Below are 21,244 nucleotides of genomic sequence, written 5' to 3'. Positions count from 1 at the left end.
ATGAAAAATTGGGGCAGGGATAATTATCTGAAATTGTTGAACTCAACGTTGAGTCCGGCAGGCTGCAAAGTGCCCAATCGAAAGATGAGGTGCTGTTCCTCGAGCTTACATTGAGCTTAATTAGATAATTATCCCTGCCCCCATTTTTCATGCAGTATGATTTTTGCCATTCCCATTTGCAACATTTTATCTTTCCTGCCTCTTATAAAAGTACAGGATGTTCTTTCTATTTCTTCCTCTCCCCCCCCCGCCCCCCCGTCTCTGCACCTGCTTAATATCTGTTACATCTCCAGCTTTTTCCAGTTCTGATGAAGGGTCCCAGACCTGAAACGTTAACTCTGTTTCTCTCTCCACGGATGCTGCCTGGCCTGCTGAGTATTTCCAGCATTTTGCAATTATAATGCTGGCTGCAAGCCTGACTTTGTCTTCAGTTGACATTCACATGTGGACTTTCAGTAGGGCCCACTAATCCTCAGGAGCAGTGCATCCAGTCTGCGTTTTCTGCTCCCATACTGATGAACTTTGGGATCAGTTGTAGGGTCCTGATTACTGCCCTGGCTGAAAACCCACTAAGCACACAACCTAGGCACTTCCTGGGTGTGGTAAACCACTGTGTTCACTGTTGTTGTTGTTGCCTCAGCTGACTCCGCCCTTGGCTACCTGGTATAAGGACGGCTGCACGGCAGCTCTCTGCCATTCGGTCGTCCACTAGAGGCATAGTCCTGATCTGTTTGTAGTTGCATTCAGTAGTTAATAAAAGCCTGTTGTTTGGAACTCTACTCGGCCTTTTATTAGAATCGATAGCGCATCAATTTTATTAACTACTGACAAAAAAAAAATAACGATGCTGCAGATACTTAAGATCAAGTGCCTGGAACTCGACCCGCAAGAACCGGACTCGCCTGCTAAGTTCTCACACTGGTTGAACTGTTTTGAGTCTTTTCTGGCTGCATCCGGCGAGACCGTCGCCACCGACGCCGACAAGCTCAGGGTGCTGAATTCGAAAGTAAACCACCGAGCTTTTGCCCTTATCCGGGACGCTACGAGCTACCAGGGGGCTATTGACATTTTAAAGGAACAATATGCACGCCCGGTCAACTATGTTTACGCAAGACATCTCCTGGGGTCCCGCAAACAACAGCCCGGGGAACCCACAGAAGCATACATACGGGCGCTGAAGGAACTCGGCCGAGCCTGCGAATGCAAGCAAGTATCAGCCACGGAACATACGGAGGAGCTCATCCGGGACGCCCTCGTTGCGGGCCTAAGGTCCACTCACACATGGCAGCGACTGCTGGAAAGTAGCGTGCTCGACCTGAAGAAGGCGATTTCACTCACCCTTTCGTTGGACGTAGCCCATCGGAACATGGAGGCCTACTCCCCGGACCGCGCGGCCGCCTCGTGGATGTCGCGGCCGCCGCCATCTTGGGACGTGGCACCGCCCCAGCCCCAACTGCTGCAGCGATGTCCCGCCCGAGCCAGAAATGTTATTTCTGTGGCCAAACCAAACACCCCAGGGCGCGCTGCCCGGCGAAAAACGCTGTCTGCTCTGCCTGCGGTAAGAAGGGACACTACGCTGGCGTCTGCAGAAGTCAGAAGACCCCTACCTTCAGCGCCGCTTGCGATTCGTGGGAGCGGCCATCTTGCCTTCCTCCAGCCTCGTGGGGATCGGGATCGTCATGGGCGCCGCCATTTTGTCCTTCGCCGCCGCCGCCATTTTGTCCGCCATTTTGTCAACGGGCCCCCGACTCACCCACCGCCTCACCGGGGTTTTACAGCGACGCTCCCGACTCCACAGCGGCCTCCATTACGCTGGATCAATCCAGACCCCATCAGCTAGCCAGGTCCACGATGGACATCCAGGTAAATGGCCGCGCCACAACTTGCCTTTTTGATTCTGGGAGCACGGAGAGCTTCATACACCCTGATACGGTACGGCATTATTCCCTCGGTCCTGCCAGCGCGCCATCGGATCTCCATGGCCTTAAAATCTCACTCAGCAGACGTCGGCGACTACTGCGTAGTGACCCTTTCGGTGAGAGGCTCCGTTTATAAAAATGTAAAGCTCTTCGTCCTGCCACATCTCTGCGCTGCCGTTCTGCTGGGGTTGGACTTTCATTGTCACTTTAAGAGTGTCACCTTGACATACGGTGGACCTTTTCCCCCACTCACTGTCTGCAACCAGCAGTTTTTAAATTGCCCACCGCGCCCCACCTGTAGTCTCTCCACCCTCAAAATCATCACCCCCCCCCCCCCCCCCGTTCGCTAACCTCACCCGCGACTGCAAGCCTATCGCCACAAAGAGCAGGCGATACAGCACCGGGGACAGATCCTTTATAAGATCTGAGGTGACGCGGCTCCTGAAGGAGGGGATTATTGAGGGTAGTACCAGCCCCTGGCGAGCTCAGGTGGTAGTCGTTAAGACCGGCAACAAGCAGCGCCTGGTCATCGACTACAGCCAGACAATCAACAAGTACGCCCAGTTGGACGCATACCCTCTCCCCCGCATAGCCGACATGGTCAATAAGATAGCGCAATATCGCGTTTTCTCGACCATTGACCTCAAGGCAGCATACCACCAAATCCCTATCCGCCCTGAGGACCGCCAGTACACAGCTTTCGAGGCAAACAGCCGTCTTTTTCACTTCCTCAGGGTTCCTTTCGGCGTCACCAACGGTGTCTCCGTCTTCCAGAAGGAGATGGACTGGATGGTCGACGAGAATGCGTTACAGGCCACGTTTCCCTACCTGGACAACGTGACCATCTGCGGCCATGACCTGCAGGACCATGACGCCAACCTTGATAAGTTCCTTCGCACGGCCCAACTCCTAAACCTCACGTACAACAAGGAAAAGTGCATATTCCGCACAACCCGCCTCGCTATCCTTGGCTGCGTGGTGGAACACGGAGTCATCGGTCCTGACCCTGACCGGATGCGCCCCCTGATGGAACTTCCCCTGCCCCACTGTCTCAAGGCCCTCAAAAGGTGCCTGGGCTTCTTTTCCTATTACGCCCAGTGGGTCCCTCATTATGCGGACAAAGCCCGTCCACTTATCAAGTCCACTTCCTTTCCCCTGACGGCGGAGGCCCGCTCAGCCTTTCACCGTATAAAAGATGACATTGCCAAGGCCACCATGCACTCGGTGGACGAGTCCATCCCCTTCCAGGTGGAGAGCGATGCATCCGACTTTGCCCTGGCCGCTACCCTTAACCAGGCGGGAAGACCCGTGGCCTTCTTTTCACGAACCCTCCAGGGCTCCGAACTCAGACACTCCTCTGTGGAAAAGGAGGCCCAGGCCATTGTGGAGGCGGTGCGCCATTGGCGGCACTACCTGGCTGAAAAACGATTTACCCTGCTTACTGACCAGCGTTCAGTTGCTTTTATGTTCAATAATAAGCAGAGGGGCAAAATCAAAAATGACAAGATTTTGAGGTGGAGAATTGAACTTTCCACCTACAATTACGACATCTTGTACCGGCCCGGGAAACTCAACGAACCCTCAGATGCTCTATCGCGAGGCACATGCGCCAATGCGCAGATCGATAGACTACGGGGCCTCCACAACGACCTCTGCCACCCGGGGGTCACCAGGTTCTTCCACTTCATCAAGGCCCGCAACCTGCCTTACTCCATCGAGGAGGTCAGGACCATGACCAGGAGCTGCCCAGTCTGTGCAGCGTGCAAGCCGCGCTTCTATATGCCTGACAGAGCAAACCTGATCAAGGCCACCCGCCCCTTTGAGCGCCTGAGTGTCGACTTTAAAGGGCCCCTCCCCTCCTCTGACCGTAATGTGTACTTCCTCAACATAGTTGATGAGTACTCCCGTTTCCCTTTCGCCATCCCTTGCCCGGACATGACCACCGCTACGGTCATTAAATGCCTGCACAACCTCTTTGCTTTGTTCGGTTTTCCCAGCTATATTCATAGCGACCGGGGCTCGTCCTTCATGAGCGACGAACTCCGTCAGTACCTGCTCCATGAGCGGTATTGCCTCAAGCCGGACCACCAGCTACAACCCCCGGGGGAACGGACAGGTTGAAAGAGAGAACGCGACGGTCTGGAAGGCGGCCCTCCTAGCCTTAAAATCTAGGGGCCTTCCAACCTCCCGTTGGCAGGATGTCCTACCTGATGCGCTCCACTCTGTCCGGTCACTGCTGTGTACTGCCACCAACGCCACCCCCCATGAGCGAATGTTCGTTTTTCCCCGGAGGTCCACATCCGGTACCTCTCTACCACACTGGCTGACGTCCCCAGGGCCCGTCCTGCTGAGGAAGCATGTAAGGTCCCACAAAACGGCTCCCCTGGTAGAGAAGGTTCACCTCCTCCATGCCAACCCCCAGTACGCCTACGTGGCATACTCGGACGGGCGGGAGGATACAGTCTCCATTAGAGATCTGGCACCCTCGGGGTCCACTGACCCGTCACCACTGCCCTCCACCACGACCCCCTTCGACACGGCCCAAAATTCAGTAGACCCAATTCTCACCCCTGTCCATTCCACCCCAGTAGACGGCATGCCGCGACCCCAGGACCCGCCGGAGTCCACTCGCCCACCCAACACCAAAGGGGACGATACGCTGGTGCTTGATCCCGTTCAAGACGCGTCGTTGGAAGCTGTACCATCTCAACCGTCGCCACGAAGATCTCGACGGCAAACGAGGCCGCCCGACAGACTCACCTACTCGAACTTTTGATACACTTCACCCCGCCGGACTTAATTTTAAACGAGGGGTGAATGTGGTAAACCACTGTCGTTCACTGTTGTTGTTGTTGTCGTTCACTCTTGTTTCATTGTTATACCTGACTATGCCTCAGCTGACTCCGCCCTTGGCTACTTGGTATAAGGACGGCTGCACGGCAGCTCTCTGCCATTCGGTCGTCCACTAGAGGCATAGTCCTGATCTGTTTGTAGTTGCATTCAGTAGTTAATAAAAGCCTGTTGTTCTGAACTCTACTCGGCCTTTTATTAGAATCGATAGCGCATCATTGGGCTGGGGAACTTAGTGCTGCACTACATGCTGTATCTACCCACTGAGTTCATTTGGGGCACATACAGGAAACTTTGGTTTATCCGGAGGTTGTATGTCCGGAAACCTCGATCTAACGGCAGAAATCAGCAGCCGTTTTGTTAGCATTTTTTTAAACAAAGAAAAAAAACCTAGGAGAAGAAAAAAAGTCAGTCTCTGGAAAGCCTCTCTGAAGCTGTTGCTAAGCTACAGAGACGCTTCCAAGGTACGGGCCGACTGTTTACAAGCTGTTGCTAAGCAACAGTGTTTGTTGTCAGATACGGAGATGAAATCCTTCAACATTAGCGCTGGTCTGTCCGGAAGTTTTCATAGATCGGCATCACGCCGGTCCTGTCGGTGCCGGATATCGCGAAGTTTCCTGTAGTAGTATTTTAAATTCTGGTATTTAAGTTGATTGTAAATGTCAACCTATCTTGCTTATTTTGGAGTCATTTTTCATGGTCTTTCAATTATGTCTTAGTATGTTTAAAATTAAAGGATCCTTGAGAGTTAAATGGTCTCAACTGGAAAATAATATTGTACTGTTTCTTTCATAGTGCTGAATTTAATTTCTATTCAAATAATGCCTTGGAAATATTGTAATGCCTATTTACTACCTGCTTGGTTAATTATGCACCAATGTGCTGTTGTGCATTTCAGATATCACCTTTGTTTGAAGACTGTCAGTTCCTGGCTCAATCCCTTCAGGAACTCCCCCTCTACCTTAGACTGAATGTGGAAGCTGAGTTGGTACAGGTAGGATTCCTTTATTAAACCTATCCACAACACAGAAAGGTTTACTGAGCATTGTGCTTGTAGGCAGATTTCTATCATTAGTTTATCTTTCAGACTGACCGGGTGGGTGTATTTATTGAAAATAAAGAACTGCATTGTTTGTACCTATACTTTTATTTGATTTCTGAGAGTACATTATGCTCTCGGTTCCCTCCACCAGCACCTATTTTTCTCTCCTTTCTAGAGCATGTGCCTGCAGAAGCAGGGTGGGCAGTTATACGACCTACTTTTAGTTCTTTGCCAGTGTCACATTTAAGTCAGTTGCTAGGAGATGCTTAAGAGCAGTGATAAGTGTCCTCCTAGCCAATCCCCCCACAAGCAATGAAGCTGAGATCAGCAACTCAGCCCTGTGATAGATTGAACTTGCATTCCACTGCTCTGTGGGGGTATGTGTTCAAATGGTACGGGAGTAGGATTTTGTATTTAGCTGAATGGTTGGTTAGTTTTATGATGCTTTATTTTATTGCTATATGGAGCTTTACAAAATGCTGCTGAATTGGATCATTACTGTGAAAATCCAAATGGCTTGGGAAGATCATTGCCTCAGTTTTTGTGTAGCAGGTGGTGTGAAGCTGAATAGTTTGTACCTTTTCAGTTTATTTCTGATTTTGTGGTTAGAGAAGAAATGACCTGTAATTAGGTAATTGAAGGAGAATCATAGAATGATACAGCACAGAAGGAGCTACCCAATTAATTCCCCACCCCTGCTCTTTCTCCATAGCCTTGTAAATTTTCATTCTGCAAGTATTTATCCAATTCCCTTATAGAAACTTACTATTGATTCTGCTTCACCCACCCTTTCAGGCAGTGTATTCCAGATCGTCATAACTCGTGTAAATCTGTTTTCCTCATGGCACCTCTGGTCCTTTTGTCAATTACCTTAAATCTGTGTTCTCTGTTTACTGACCCTTCTGCTACTGGAAACAGTTTCTCCAATTTACTCTATCAAAACACTTCATGATTTTGAACACCTCAATCCCCCTTAAACTTCTCTGCTCTAAGGAGAACAATCCCATCTTCTCTAGTCTTTCCACATAACTGAAGTCCCTCTTCACTGGTACCATTCTAGTAAATCTCCTCTGCACCCTTTCCACAGCCTTGACATTCTTCCTAAGTGTGGTGCACAGAATTGGCCACAATACTAGCCAGTGTTTTATAAAGATTTAGCATAACTACTTGCTTTTGTATTCTATGTCTTTATTTATAAAGCCAAGGATCCCGTATGCCTTTTTAACAGCCTCCTCAACTTGTCCTGCCGCCTTCAAAGATTTGTGTATGTACACATCCAGCTCTCTGTTCCTGCTGCACTACCCTCATTAACCCTCTCTGTTACTTTATCAAAGAACTCAATTAAGTTAATCAAACATGATTTACCTTAACAAATCCGTGCTAGTTTTCATTTATTAACCCATATTTTTTCAAGTGCCAATTAATTTTGTCCCAGATTATTGTCTCAAAGTCTTCCCACCACCACCGTTAGGCTGATTGGCCTGTAGTTGCTGGGTTTATCCCTCTCCCCTTTATTGAACAGGGGTGTACCATTTGCAGTCCTCTAGTCCTCCAGCACCAGCACATATCTAAGGAGGTTTGGAAGATTGTGGCCAGAGCCTCCGCAATGTCCACCCTTACTTCCCTCAACAACCTAGGATATCTCCCATGGGGTCCGGGTAACACTACTACTTTGAGCACTGCTAACATTTTAATACCTCCTTTTTCTATTTTTATCCTATTTCTCTACAACCTCCTTTACTGTGAGGAGACAGGAATAAATAAATGGGAAATATTTGAAACTCGGACTAAAAGTTTGAGAAATTGCAGTCATCAAAGACTTTAATTTATATAGTACACTTTCACATGTCTCAGACACTTTTCAAAGTTCTTCACAAACAATGAATTACTTTGAAGAGATTGAATTTGTCAACTTGACAATCAACTTTCCTTTTTTTGTATCCATCAAATTTAGATATCTCCTCCTGCAGAACTACCACAGATGAGACTGAAGAGTATGCATGATGGCCTAAGCAAATTTAGTCAATTTAGAGCACAAGCAACAGCTCCCTCAACAGCTGTGGGCACCATCCCAGTCAACCCTGTGCCTGAGGATCCAGTCAAAGATACCTTCAACCTCATGCTCAACACTGTTCCACAAGCACCCGAGAGTGCACCTCCCATATCTCGGCAACCACCAGACAAGCTAGATAAGGAGCTGGATTTTTTACTTCAATTAGAAAAACCCATCAGCAAAAGTAATATTTTCTTAAAGGGAACTCAGGATGTAGAAGTTCTCTGTGATCCTGTAACAGTTAATACTTCAACTGGTGAGAAGAATCATTCTTTTGAAGCTAATTTTTTTTTTTTTTTTTTTAAAGTGCTGGGAATAATTGATGTTGGCCTTTTAGTAAAATACCAATTTCTTCTGTTTGAATATACATAAATGGTAATGATATTTGATCCAATTTAGTATGTTTTCCACAGCACTTGCTAATATGGATTAACTAATTTAATGTAACAGATGATAAATATATCATAAAGAGCAAGAATAACTTTATCTGCATCTATGAAGTTAAGAGTTGCTTCCCCCTGACATTTAATACAGTATTTGTAAAATGATAAAATTGTACATTTTCTCCAATTTTTTTTTCAATCACAACTGTTCTCCTCTACAAGTGAGTAGTTACCCGTGGCATATAAATTGTATGTTACATGGTATTTTAAGGTGGATATTAGTCTCAACTTGTAAGCACTGAAGCTAGTTTGTATTTTACATATACTCCTATTGTTGCAGTGACATTATTATTTCTTTGCTGTTAAACAGACTCTTCTGGTGCAGAAGTGATGGACAATACAAATTCACAACCAGCAGAAACAGCTAAGAAGCTTGACCCCGAGGAGGAACTGGAAGATTGGTTAGATAGCATGATCTCATAATGCAAGTATATGACTGAAGACCAAAAATATATTGACTGTAAATACAACATTGGCATTGTAGAATAAATGTGCTGTCATTAATCATTTTCAGAATAAACAGACAATCTTGTAAAAAAGATACATTATTGAATTTCACTTGCTTTATTTCAAAACTGTGCATCACATCGCAAACACAAATTCATTTTTCTTAATGTTGAATTATTTGAAATTGAAACTTTTAGGTTGTGATTACTTTTAATTTGAAGAAAAGGTGTACAAGGAAGCACACAGCCAATGCACAAGTAAGATTTTAAGTGTTACAGAATTTCACAAAATTTAATGTCATATCCAGTAACAACTTTCAGCTGCTGCTGTGGCAAGCACAATGGGATCAAGCTTAAGGTCATACAGCATACAATAAGATTCAACATTGTGAACAAACAGAACGAATTCTAACGTAGCTTTTTGAAAAGCATAAACTAGAAAACATGTATTGTTGCATAGCTTTGGCTACAGGTAAGGCACAATTTTTTTTCAATGCTTTCTTGCAGTTTGTAACCCTTGTTTTGTTGTGGATTTGTTTAATCAGTTAACCAAGAGCCACAGAAAAGGTTAACTTAAAATATCTTCATAACACTTTCAATTCTGATAAGTATTACAGTTTTGATACTGAAAGCTGAATGTCACTGTGTTTAAGACAGTTGTATTTTCAACACCTTTCACATTTTATTTTGTCTCGGAATAGTAAATATCTGCTCGCTTTATTTTCCATTATATACTCATGCCAAGCTCCATGTGTTCAGTCAGTAGGTAAGTTCAAGAAGTATTTTCCTTTATCCAAGCTGATCCTCATACTGTTTGCGGAAACAGTCTCCAGCAGGGAAAAAATCCCAACAGCGCTCTTGGTACATCTTCCATACAAAAGACTCCTTAAATCGATGGATGGAAAGTTATGATCAAATTATTTTTACTGCATACCAACATAGATAGACAGTTTTGTACTGTTTTACTTTGCCCATTCATTCTCCGTTTAGTGTCAGCTTGGCTCAGTGGTAGCAATCTCACCACTGAGTCAGAAGGGTCGTCCCACTCCAGAACTTGAGCACACAATCTAGACTGGTCGTTCAGTTCAGTGAAGTACTGAGGGAGTACTGTGGCTGAGACATGAAACTTTCTGTTCAGGTGGCTACAAGCGATCCCATGGCACTACTTGAAGAGCAGGAGCGTTCACCTTCTGTCCTTGCCAACATTTATCCCTTAACAAACACCAGCAAAACAGATAATTGGTCATTTATCCCATTGCTGTTTGTGGGACCTTGCTGTGTGCAAAATGGCTACCATATTTGCCTACACTTCAAAATGGGTAATTTGAAATGCTTTGGGCCATCCTGAGGAAATGAAGGGCACAAATAAATGTAAGTTATTTTAAAAAATAAAAATAAAATTAGGGTACTGAGTAAGTCCTGCTCTTGGGCTACTTTCCAGCACTACTACTTACCCTGCATTTATACATTGTCTCATATGGGGATTTCCTAAATAATATGCCCATGATTCCTGCACCCCGTCCAATGTAGGCTATAGCTACGAAAAGAAGCACCCTCTAGTGTATGAACATTAGTAATATTGATTAGAAAAGTAGCTATTTGTGTGTGAGCCGAGACAGCGTTATGCTGTTCAACTATGGGGCTATTATAGTTGGTCTTCATTTGACAGCTATTTATTGATACTTTCCAGCAGAAACTCTGACCAATTCCCCTAGCTAAGATCAGCTAACTCAGGACAGAATTGATGAAGCTGTAAACTAAACCAGGTGAGCTACAAGCACAATTAGCCATGTGCAATATGATGTTGTGGCAATAACGGAAACGTGGCTTAAAAACGGTGAAGACTGGGCACTTAATATTCAAGGGTACAAGGTGTTCAGAAAGGATAGGGAAGGTAAAAAGGGATGTGCGGTGGCAGTTCGGATTAAGGAAGACATTGTAGTGTTGGAAAGAGGATGTTCTTGAGGGGGCAAGGACAGAATCTATTTGGTTAGAGTTGAGGAGCAAAAAGGGTATAATCACGCTATTGGGGGTATTCTATAGGCCTCCAAATAGTGAGAGGGAGGTAGAGGAGCAAATCTGCAGGGAAATCACAGATATGCAAGAGCTATAGAGTGGTGATATTGGGGAACTTTGATTACCCAAATATCGATTGGGATAATGCTAGGGTAAAGGGAAAGGAGGGGGGAGGAATTTCTGAAATGCGTTCAGAAGAATTTCCTTGACCAGTATGTTCTTGGCCCAACTAGGAAAGAGGCATTGCTGGGGCATGAGGTGGGCCAGGTCGACCAAGTGTCTGGGGGAGAACACTTGGGTATGAGTGATCATCGTATCATAAGATTTAGATTAGCAATGGAGAGGAGCAAGGAACAATCTAGAGTGGAACTTCTAAACTGGAATAGGGCTAACTTCAATAGGATGCAAAAGGATCTAGCCAGGGTAAAATGGAACCAAAGACTGATGGGAAAAACTGTAATGGAGCAATGGGTGATCTTTAAGGAGGAGATGTTCCAAGTACAGGCTAGGTACATTCCAACAAGAGGGAAGGGTAAGGGAACCAAAGCAAGGGCTCCTTGGATGACGAGGGAGATAGAGAAGATGATGAAACAAAAAAAGAGGGTGTATGATGCATGTCGGGTAAATTCTTCAAGTGAGAACCAGACCAAATACAGTAACCAAAAATCATCATCTGGCATGTAAACAGTAAATGGGTAGTAGTAGGCGGGGTGGGGCCTATTCGGGACAAAGAAGGTGATATATGCTTAGAGGCACAGGGCAAGGCTACTCAATGAGTACTTTGTATTTACTAAGGAGGTGGATGCTGACAAAATATCGGTAGCAGTGGAAAAGGTAGAAGCAATGGAAGGGGTGAAAATTGATAGACGGGATATATTAGAAAGGCTAGGTATGCTTGGAGTGGATAAGTCACCTGGTCCAGATGGCTTGCATCCCAGGTTGCTAAGGGCAGTGGGGGAGGAGATAGCGGAAGGGCTTGCCATAATTTTCCAATCTTCCCTAGATGCGGGGGAGGTGCCTGAGGATTGGAAAGTGGCAAATATGACCCCGTTCAAGAAAGGTTGTAAGGACAATCCCAGTAACTACAGGCCGGTTAGTTTAACATCAGTGGTGGGTAAAGTTTTAGAAACAATAATCAAGGAAAAAATTAACGGGCACTTGGAGAGGTTTAAGCTAATTAAGGAGCGCCAATATGGACTTGTAAAAGGCAGATCGTGTTTGACTAATCTAATTGAATTTTTCGATGAAGTAATGGAGGATTGATGAAGGGAATGCAATGGATGTTGTCTACATGGATTTTAGGAAGGCGTTTGACAAAGTACCACAGAGAAGACAGGTTAACAAAATTGAGGCTCATGGAATAGGTGGGTCAGTGGCAGCTTGAAAAAGGTTTTGGCTTAAGGACAGAAAACAGCGATTTGTGGTAAATGGCTGTTTTTCAGACTGGAGGATGGTAGACAGTGGTGTTCCCCAAGGGTCAGTGCTGGGGCCACTGCTTTTTTGATATAAATGACTTGGATATTGGAATACAGAGTAGAATTTCTAAATTTGCCGATGACGCCAAACTTGGGGGTATGGCAAACTGATGATACCAATCGACTGCAACAGGACATAGATAGGCTAGCGGAATAGGCAGATGGAATTTAATACGGAGAAGTGTGAGGTGATGCATTTTGGCAGAAGGAACAGAGAGAGGTAATATACACTTTAGAACTGTGCCATTAAGAGTGTGCAGGGACAGAGGGACCTAGGAGTTAATGTGCAAAGGTCCTTGAAGGTGGCAGGACATATTGAGAGAGTGGTTAGCAAAGCATATGGGATCTTGGGCTTCATAAATAGAGGTATTGAGTACAAAAGCAGAGAAGTTATACTGACCCTTTATAAAGCGCTGGTTAGGCCACAACTGGAGTATTATGTCCAGTTCTAGTCACCACACTTTAGGAAGGATGTGAAAGCCCTTGAGGGGGTGCAGAGGAGATTTACCAGGGCATGTTGGAGAAGCTGGATTTGTTTTCATTAGAGCAAATGAGGTTGAGGGGTGATTTGATAGAGGTGTACAAGATTATGACTGGTTTGGATAGGCTAGACAGAGAAAGGCTGTTCCCACTAGTTAAATGGTACAAGGACTAGGACACAGATTTAAGGTTTTGGGCAAGGGATGTGAGGAAAAACTTTTTTACGCAGCGAGTGGTGATGACTTGGAATTCGCTGCAGACGGAAGTGGTGGTAGCGGAGACACTCAATGTTTTCAAGGGGAGACTGGATAGGCACTTGAGGGCAATAAACTTGCAGGGCTACGGGGATAGAGCGGGGGAATGGGACTTACTGGATTGTTCTGCAGTGAGCTGGCACAGACTCGATGGGCCGAATGGCCTCCTTCTGTGCCGTTATGACTATGGGGGAGAAATTGAGTATAGCCCCGTTTGGGGCGCCAGGGCGCTAAAAGTAGCGCCCCGGAAACATTCACGCCCCCGCACCAGAAATTGAGTGGTTGCACCCCAAAGGGAAGCGTGGCGTTACTGGAGGCACCCCGCATCCCTCTTGGGGCGCTGCGAGTGAATATCATGGCGCAACATGCAGCACCACACGCTGCGGCACGTCGCGCTGCAGTATTGCAGGCCTTCCTCCCCTTCTTGGAGGGGCCTTGTGCAGCGCGATCGGGGGCCCAGCTGGGCCCCCGAGGATCGGGAGTGCAGGCAAGAGAGCCCGGCACCGAAGAGAAGTGTCGGGTTCGTGGAGCGTGGCAGGTGCTGGCAGGCGGCCAACAACAAAAATGGCCGCCCTCCACCTCACCTTTAATTTGCGCCTCCCTGGCCGCAGGTAGGCCCCCCTGATCCCGTCGGACGTAGCGTCCGGCGGTAAATCGGGGCGCGGCCGGGGCGTCAGCGGGGCGCTGCGCACACCGATGACATCATCGGCAGCGGTGCAGCTCTAACAGTTAACGCCACCACTAACGTCCCGCGGAATTTAGCGGGAGGCGTGGGCAGTGCCGCGCCCGGGCGCCAGTTGGCTTGCGACCCACTTAGCGCCCTCTTAAGGCGCTAACGGGTGGCGCAACCAACTGAATTTCTAGGCCTATGACCTTCTAATCACTCCAGTTAGCCATTGATAAATATGCCATCACGGTTCTGGAGAAGTTGGGTGGGTGAGGGGGATGAGAAATTAAACACCATTTCATTTGTTCTTGGGCATCATTTAGTCAGGTTTCTATCAGCTGTGCCTCACAAAATTTTAGCTAATTCAGAATACAGTTGTTGGCTATGGGGTGGGGGTGGTGGTGGGGGCAGGATAGAGGGGTTGGAGCTTCATAGCTAGGGCCTTCCTCCACCTACATTAACACTACTTTGGTATGGCTGCTATGATGTATGAATGAAGAAAGAACTAGGGCCATCTTCATTTTGCAAATGAAAAACATCTTTCACACAGCATCAACCCTCATAACCATTCATTCACTCAAGCTCTGTTTACTTTGTTTTGGTACTCAATCGAGATTACTTCTCAGTTAAAAATTAACCGGTATTAATCAGGAAATGTATTAATGTGTCAACATAAAGTTCTTAAGGGCATTTTTTAGCACATGATTTCCCTAGAACCAACCGAAGTTAGCCAAGTTCCTATGTGAAGGATGGCCAAAGAATGATGGAGAACCTTTCAGGGAAGGCACTATGTAATGTAACTCACTCACATGGGAAATAAAAGTTTTGGGTGAGTATAGATTCTAGTTTTACTTCCTGTACCTTAACTGCAAGCATTGAACACAGACATGGGAAAGCATTCCAACACTCAAAACTAACATCGCTCTGCTTGATTGAGCACAACACAAAAATTAATTAGAGTTTTTATTCAAATTCAACATATTGCTACTTACCTGACCAGTGTGTTCAGTTTCATCTTTATTTATGAGGTACATCATGAAGAACCTGAAAACCAGAAAACACTTGTTAACTCCAGTTAAATTAGCGTCTACTTTCTCTCCCCATTATCTTTGGAAGGCATAATTATTCAATACTGATAAAGAAATCTTTTGTGTCGTGGGTTTAGTATCGGAGAACCCAGGACTAGAATCTCAATGTATAAATATCACTGTGTATTTAGTACTTTAATATTTTGTAGACACTATGGTCATGAAAATCCATCATCCTTTATGCAGATGCAGCGTGTTATCAGGGCAGGCAGTGGCAGTTTATTGGATGGCACCCAGTTATATTGCGTCTCTACCCTGTTTGGGCTGCTCCAGGGTTTTCTCAAGGACTGGGAGCAAGCGCTGTTTACATCCCACCCCTTTGCTGGCAATGTTGTGGGGGCGGGGGGACTGTCAGGGTGACCTCATCTGACCAAATTCCCCCCCAGTTCCATCTCTGTTGTCACCAGTATACTCCACGTCTGCATGAAGCAGGGATATAGTGAGGTCTGCTGCATGCCAAAAGTCTGCTTTCCTTATAGCAGCTACTGGCTGCTATCAGCCTTTTTTGAAAAGGACCTGATTTTAAAAACAAATTGCCTCTTTAGCCAAACCAAGCAGCTCTCCTCCCTAGTGCCTTGGCAAATCCTTCCCCAATTTCCTCCCATGTTTAAACATTTTCAATTTCTACTTGGAAAGCCTGCCAAACGTAGTTATCGGTTGAATGTTAATGCTATTCAAAGATCCACAAATGTGAAATGTCCTAAATTGCTTTAACAACCCATGTATAGCATCACTCTCAGAAGTTATCAGGTCAAACCTATATAGAGGCTGAAAGCTGTGACATTGAATTTGATGTCAGAGTAAATATCTCTGCACCCATTATTCTTAGGAGCAGGTACTCCAGCTGTACCGCCACCTACCCACTTTATGGTAATGGTCCCGACTTTGGGAACTTGGATGGAGTCAGCGGCGATAGTGGACAGGCTGTTATGACAGAAGAGCAGGACAAGTTTTTGGGGCCAGTGTATTTACAAAGACTGTAATAACTTGTATTTATATAGCAGCTTATCACATCTCTACTCTAACTCTTAGAAGCTAAAACTCATATACTGAGGTTGAGTTGGTGGATAGTGATGGGGGAAAAGCGAGAGAGACTAGGGAATTGTGAGGGAGGGGTGCGGGCTTGAATGGAGGAAAGAGCTTCCTGGTTCTTGGAACTTCGCACAGACTGAGGAATGGTGTGGGCATGGGGCCCAGCATTTTCTACAGAACTGGGAGCAGCAGCAACATAGTGAGTGGGAGCAGCCAGTAAAAGGGTAAGTGAAACCTGGGGACTTTACTGGGGGTAAAATGAAAGATTGTTTCCATTGGTGGGCGAATGGGGAACAAGGGGATGGAGACCGAGGATTCTCACTGGAAGAACCAAGGCTCGAACTGAGGATCATTAGGCTGTGGGACACTTCACCACAAGTGGCTATTGAGGCAGAGTCTAGAACATCATTTAAAAAGGGAATGGGATAAATATTTGAAAAGGAGAAATATAAAAAGATCTGAACAAAATAGGGTTTACAGGAGAGAGTGCCAGCATTGGCACAGGCACAAGAGGCTGAATGGCCTTCTCCTGTTCTGTAATTTCTATCATTCTATGAAACTCTCCTTTAATGAGAGAATAGTTTAGAAATGTTTATGCTGAGCTGAGTTTAGGACAATGTGTCCTGTGAAAAGTACCCCAAATACCGAGATCTCGGTTTGGCTCAGGTTGGCCTTTGCCGGCCAGTTTTAACGCGTGAAGTCCAAATACAGATTGGCTCTGACCGAGGCTTCCAATTGTCACCTTTGTTCAGAAACTGAGTTCAAACCTGAATCCAATGAGATAGGAAGAGCGATGGGACCTGGTCCAAGTGGTATTGAGCGTGGAACCTGACCACACCTTAAGCAGTGCAGGGAATTCTGGCTTTAGTTTCAGGGTGAATATCAGCAGCTGATAGAATTGCTAGTAGTTACAGCTTGGTTACTGGGGCGTTACACCTATTACTACCAATTATAAATAGACTATCAGTGAGTTATATTACTGTTGGTTATAAGGGGAAGTTACTGGTATTACTATTAGTTATTGGTGCAATTTCAGCAAGTTACTATTAATTACAGGTGGAATCAAAGTCGTGTCCCCCCCCACCCCCCCCCCCCCAACCTCTGGTTTCCCCTCATCCCCGTCCTCAGTTTCCCTTCTTCACCTGCTCACAGGTGGCCTCCTGGTCCTTGGACCTTCTCGCACAACAGCTGCTGATGCCAAACAACGACCAAAGATAATCAACTAAAGGGGATCCAACAGCACCTCCCAAACACATGTCCTCCTCTACTGAGGACAAGAAGCAGTTGTATAGGAACACCATCATCTCCAAGTCGCACACCATCCTGACTTGGACATATATCACCGTTCTTTTATTGTCACTGGGTCAAAATCCTGGAATTCCCTATCTTAACAGCATTATGAGACACCTTCGCCACACAGACTATAGCAGTTCAAGAAGGCGACCCACCACCACCTTAAAGGCAGCTGTGGATGGGCAATAATTACTGACCTTGCCAGCGACGACCACCTCCTGAGAATGAAAAAAATGCAGCAAAATTTGCAGCCGTCACGTGATCAAAACTCCAGGAATGCTTCCAACCAGAGATTTAAGGTAGTCATGGAAAAGGACAAAGATGGACCGGAAATAAAGGTTCTAAATTGGGGAAGGCCGATTTTAGTATGATGAGGCAGGATCTGGCCAAAGTGGACTGGGATCAGCTACTTGTAGGAAAATCCACATCAGAGCAGTGGGAGTCATTGAGAAAGGAAATAGAGATAGTACAGCGCCAACATGTTCCTGTAAAGGTCAAGGGTGGGACCAACAAGTTCAGGGAACCCTGGATGTCAAGGGATATACAAGAATGGATTAGGAAAAAAAAGGGAGGCTTTTGGCAGATACAAAGGACTAAAAACAGTGGAAGCCCTAGAGGAGTATAGAAAATGCAGGGGGGTACTTAAAAAAAAAAAAAAAAAAAGAAAGAAATTAGGAGAGCGAAGAGGGGGCATGAAAAAACACTGGCGGGCAAAATAAAGGAAAATCCCAAGGTGTTTTATAAGTATATTAAGGGCAAGAGGATAACCAGGGAAAGAGTAGGGTCCATTAGGGACCAAAGTGGCAATCTCTGTGAAGAGCCGGAAGATGTAGGTGAGGTTTTAAATGAATATTTTGCATCTGTGTTCACTATGGAGAAGGACGATGTAGGCATAGAAATCAGGCAGGGGGGATTGTGATGTACTTGAACAAATTAGTATTGAGAGGGAGGAGGTACTAGCGGTTTTAGCAGGCTTAAAAGTGGGTAAATCCCCAGGCCCAGATGAGATGTATCCCAGGATACTGTGTGAGGCAAGGGAGGAGATTGCAGGGGCTCTGACACAAATTTTCAGAACCTCTCTGGCCACAGGGGAGGTGCCAGAGGACTGGAGGACAGCTAACGTAGTACCATTATTCAAGAAGGGTAGTAGGGATAAACCAGGGAATTACAGGCCAGTGAGCCTAACATCAGTGGTAGGGAAATTATTGGAAAACATTCTGAGGGACAGAATTAGTCTCCACTTGGAGAGGCAAGGATAGTCAGCATAGCTTTGTCAGGGGGAGATCATGTCTAACCAATTTGATTGAATTTTTCAAGGAGGTGACTAGGTGTGTGGATGAGGGTAGTGCAGTTGATGTAGCCTACATGGACTTCAGTAAGGCTTTTGACAAAGTCCCGCATAGGAGACTGGTCAAGAAGGTAAGAGCCCATAAGATCCAGGGAAATTTGGCACATTGGATCCAAAATTGGCTTAGTGGTCGAAGGTTGTTTTTATGACTGGAAGCCTGTGTCTAGTGGTGTACCACAGGGATCGGTGCTGGGTCCCTTGCTGTTTGTAGTGTACATTAATGATTTAGATATGAATGTAAGAGGTATGATCAGTAAGTTTGCAGATGACACGAAAATTGGTGGAGTGGTAAATAGCGAGGAGGGAAGCCTCAGGCTACAGGACGATAGACGGGTTGTTAGATGAGCAGAACAGTGGCAAATGGAATTTAACCCTGAAAAGTGTGAGGTGATGCATTTTGGGAGGACTAACAAGGCAAGGGAATACACAATGAATGGTAGGACCCTAGAAAGGACAGAGGATCAGAGGGATCTTGGTGTGCATGTACATAGATCCCTGAAGGCAGCAGGACAGGTAGATAAGGTGGTTAAAAAGGCATATGGGATACTTGCCTTCATTAGCCGAGGCATAGAATATAAGAGTAGGGAGGTTATGACGGAGCTGTACAAAACACTAGTTAGGCCACAGCTGGAATACTGTGTGCAGTTCTGGTCGCCACACTATAAGAAGGATGTGATTGCATTAGAGAGGGTGCAGAGGAGATTCACCAGGATGTTACCTGGGCTGGAGTGTTTCAGCTATGAAGAGGGACTGGACAGGCTGGGTGTGTTTTCCTTAGAGCAGAGAAGGCTGAGGGGGGACCTGACTGAGGTGTACAAAATTATGAGGGGTGTAGATAGGGTAGATAGAAAGGAACTTTTCCCCTTAGTAGAGGGGTCAATAACCAGGGGGCATCATAGTTTCAAGGTAAGGGGCAGGAGGTTTAGAGGGGATTTGAGGAAAAACTTTTTCACCCAGAGGGTGGTTGGAATCTGGAACTCACTGCCTGAAAGGGTGGTAGAGGCAGGAACCCTCAACATTCAAGAAGCATTTAGATGAGCATTTGAAATGCCATAGCATACAAGGCTATGGACCAAGTGTTGGAAAATGGGATTAGAATAGATGGGGCTTGATGGCCGGCACAGACACGATGGGCCGAAGGGCCTCTTTCTGTGCTGTATAACTCTCACGATGGGCCTCTTTCTGTGCTGTATAACTCTCACGATGGGCCGAAGGGCCTCTTTCTGTGCTGTATAACTCTCACGATGGGCCTCTTTCTGTGCTGTATAACTCTCACGATGGGCCGAAGGGCCTCTTTCTGTGCTGTATAACTCTGAGTTGGCAACCTTAGGTCAGGGTGTCGGATAAAAGAGTGGGGAGGTGGATGTTGATTTCTGTTAAATCATAGCTCCTTACCTACTTAAGTGGATTGAAAGTTTCCATTACAACTACTAGTATTCTAAACGAAATGCTCAGTGTTGCTGTGTACCATTAAGCAAAATAAATGTTTATCTAAACTTGTCTTTTTTTCAAGCAGTTAGTTCTTCGCTTCTTAACATAATTAATGCTTAAAACTATGTTTTAAAATAATCTGATTCCTTAGACATGTTTCCAGCACTGAAAGGAAGACTAAAGCCAACCTCACTGCCTTAATTTACCTTACATGATCTTTATATAAATTCACACACCCTTTAAGACACATAGTTTACACATGCAGAACAAAGTATTTGATACTCACAGGTAGTTTGCAAGGTTGTGCTCTTGTAAAGTATGTATCTCAAAACCATGTGGTGTAGTGTCGAAGTAATCATTGCCAATTCCACAAATAAAGCATTTGGTCTGGGATTCAAAAAAAGAACAATCCATTTATTGAAACAACTATTTGAATCATTGTCTCATCCCCATTCCAACATAAATAATGCCTAGTATTTCTTCAGCTTCTGGGGCAACTATAGTTATTTGGTGGTATATAGCACATGTTTAGAATACCAGTTCTTGTTCTCACATTAGTGCTGTAATGATACATGAAGACTAGTGAGCCAATCTACCAGTGCACATGAAACTGCTACCTTCAGCATAGGAGGGATAAGAAAATGGTGGGGGCAGGGGCACAGAAACCTGTCCTGCTTGCAAAATTTTACTCCTAGTAACGCTGAGATTGGGATCTTTAGCTTGGAAATAGTGGGGAGGAAATGGGAGCTAATGTCAATTTAAAAAAAAAAAGGGTATGACCTGACAAACGTAAGAAATCATTTATAAAATAAACACACCTCCATGTCTTCTCGTACTTGCTCCTGTTGGTCTCTCAGCTCACCAAAAGCATCAATAATCAAACCTAAGTAGTAGAAAGTGATAGTGTAAGCAGCTTACAGTTTCTATTACCCTGCTACTAAAGTCTCACTCGTGTACTAATACAACGACAACATTTTATGGCCAAAATAAAACAAAAGTTTTTGTTTACCTTAATACCCATAGTCTTATACAGAGACTTTTGCTTAAAACCTAGGATTAATTTTCACTCTAATTATTAATATATGGTAATATGATTCAAATTTTGTACTTTTACATATTTTGATTTTGGTTGGCACAACTGCTCGCGACTATACAAATACTGGTTTGGTTTTTAAGCCATTCAAATGTTTTGGGAAACAAGTTACATTTACAATTTTTTATGCTGTAAAAGTTGTATTTTTGAACCTGGGTTTTGTATTTTCTGCCTCTGCACTAGAGTTTCTGTTTTTTTAACTAATACGTCAATGAATTATGCAGTTCCAGTACAAATGTCAGGAAATAACAGTGTAACAAGCATTTTAATTAAAGCGCTCCCTCTATTATAATTACATGACAAGATCACTGATT

The 21,244-nt window shown here is 45.2% G+C and overlaps 2 protein-coding genes across 9 annotated transcripts in view; one reads left to right on the top strand and one right to left on the bottom strand.

Moving 5' to 3' along the window:
- aven (apoptosis, caspase activation inhibitor) overlaps positions 1–8,850 on the top strand; it is a 93,332-nt gene extending 84,482 nt beyond the window's left edge. The window contains exons 4-6 of the mRNA XM_086003498.1: positions 5,668–5,763; positions 7,766–8,120; positions 8,618–8,850. Coding sequence (XP_085859624.1) covers positions 5,668–5,763; positions 7,766–8,120; positions 8,618–8,730 — 564 coding nt within the window. The 3' untranslated portion in view covers positions 8,731–8,850. The remainder of the gene's footprint in view (positions 1–5,667; positions 5,764–7,765; positions 8,121–8,617) is intronic.
- The window catches only part of LOC147109494 (ryanodine receptor 3-like), a 506,629-nt gene continuing 494,233 nt past the window's right edge, over positions 8,849–21,244 (bottom strand). For all 8 annotated transcript variants that reach the window (XM_086003490.1, XM_086003491.1, XM_086003492.1 and 5 more), the window contains 4 exons: positions 20,656–20,720; positions 20,124–20,224; positions 14,638–14,689; positions 8,849–9,638 (listed from right to left, as the gene is read on the bottom strand). In XM_086003490.1, the coding sequence (XP_085859616.1) occupies positions 9,543–9,638; positions 14,638–14,689; positions 20,124–20,224; positions 20,656–20,720 (314 nt within the window). In that variant the 3' untranslated portion in view covers positions 8,849–9,542. The remainder of the gene's footprint in view (positions 9,639–14,637; positions 14,690–20,123; positions 20,225–20,655; positions 20,721–21,244) is intronic.

Source organism: Somniosus microcephalus, chromosome 12, assembly GCF_052327205.1.
Source record: "Somniosus microcephalus isolate GS21.2 chromosome 12, FLI_Smic_1.0, whole genome shotgun sequence".
NCBI lineage: Eukaryota > Metazoa > Chordata > Chondrichthyes > Squaliformes > Somniosidae > Somniosus > Somniosus microcephalus.
This window is presented reverse-complemented; position numbering and strand designations above follow the sequence as displayed.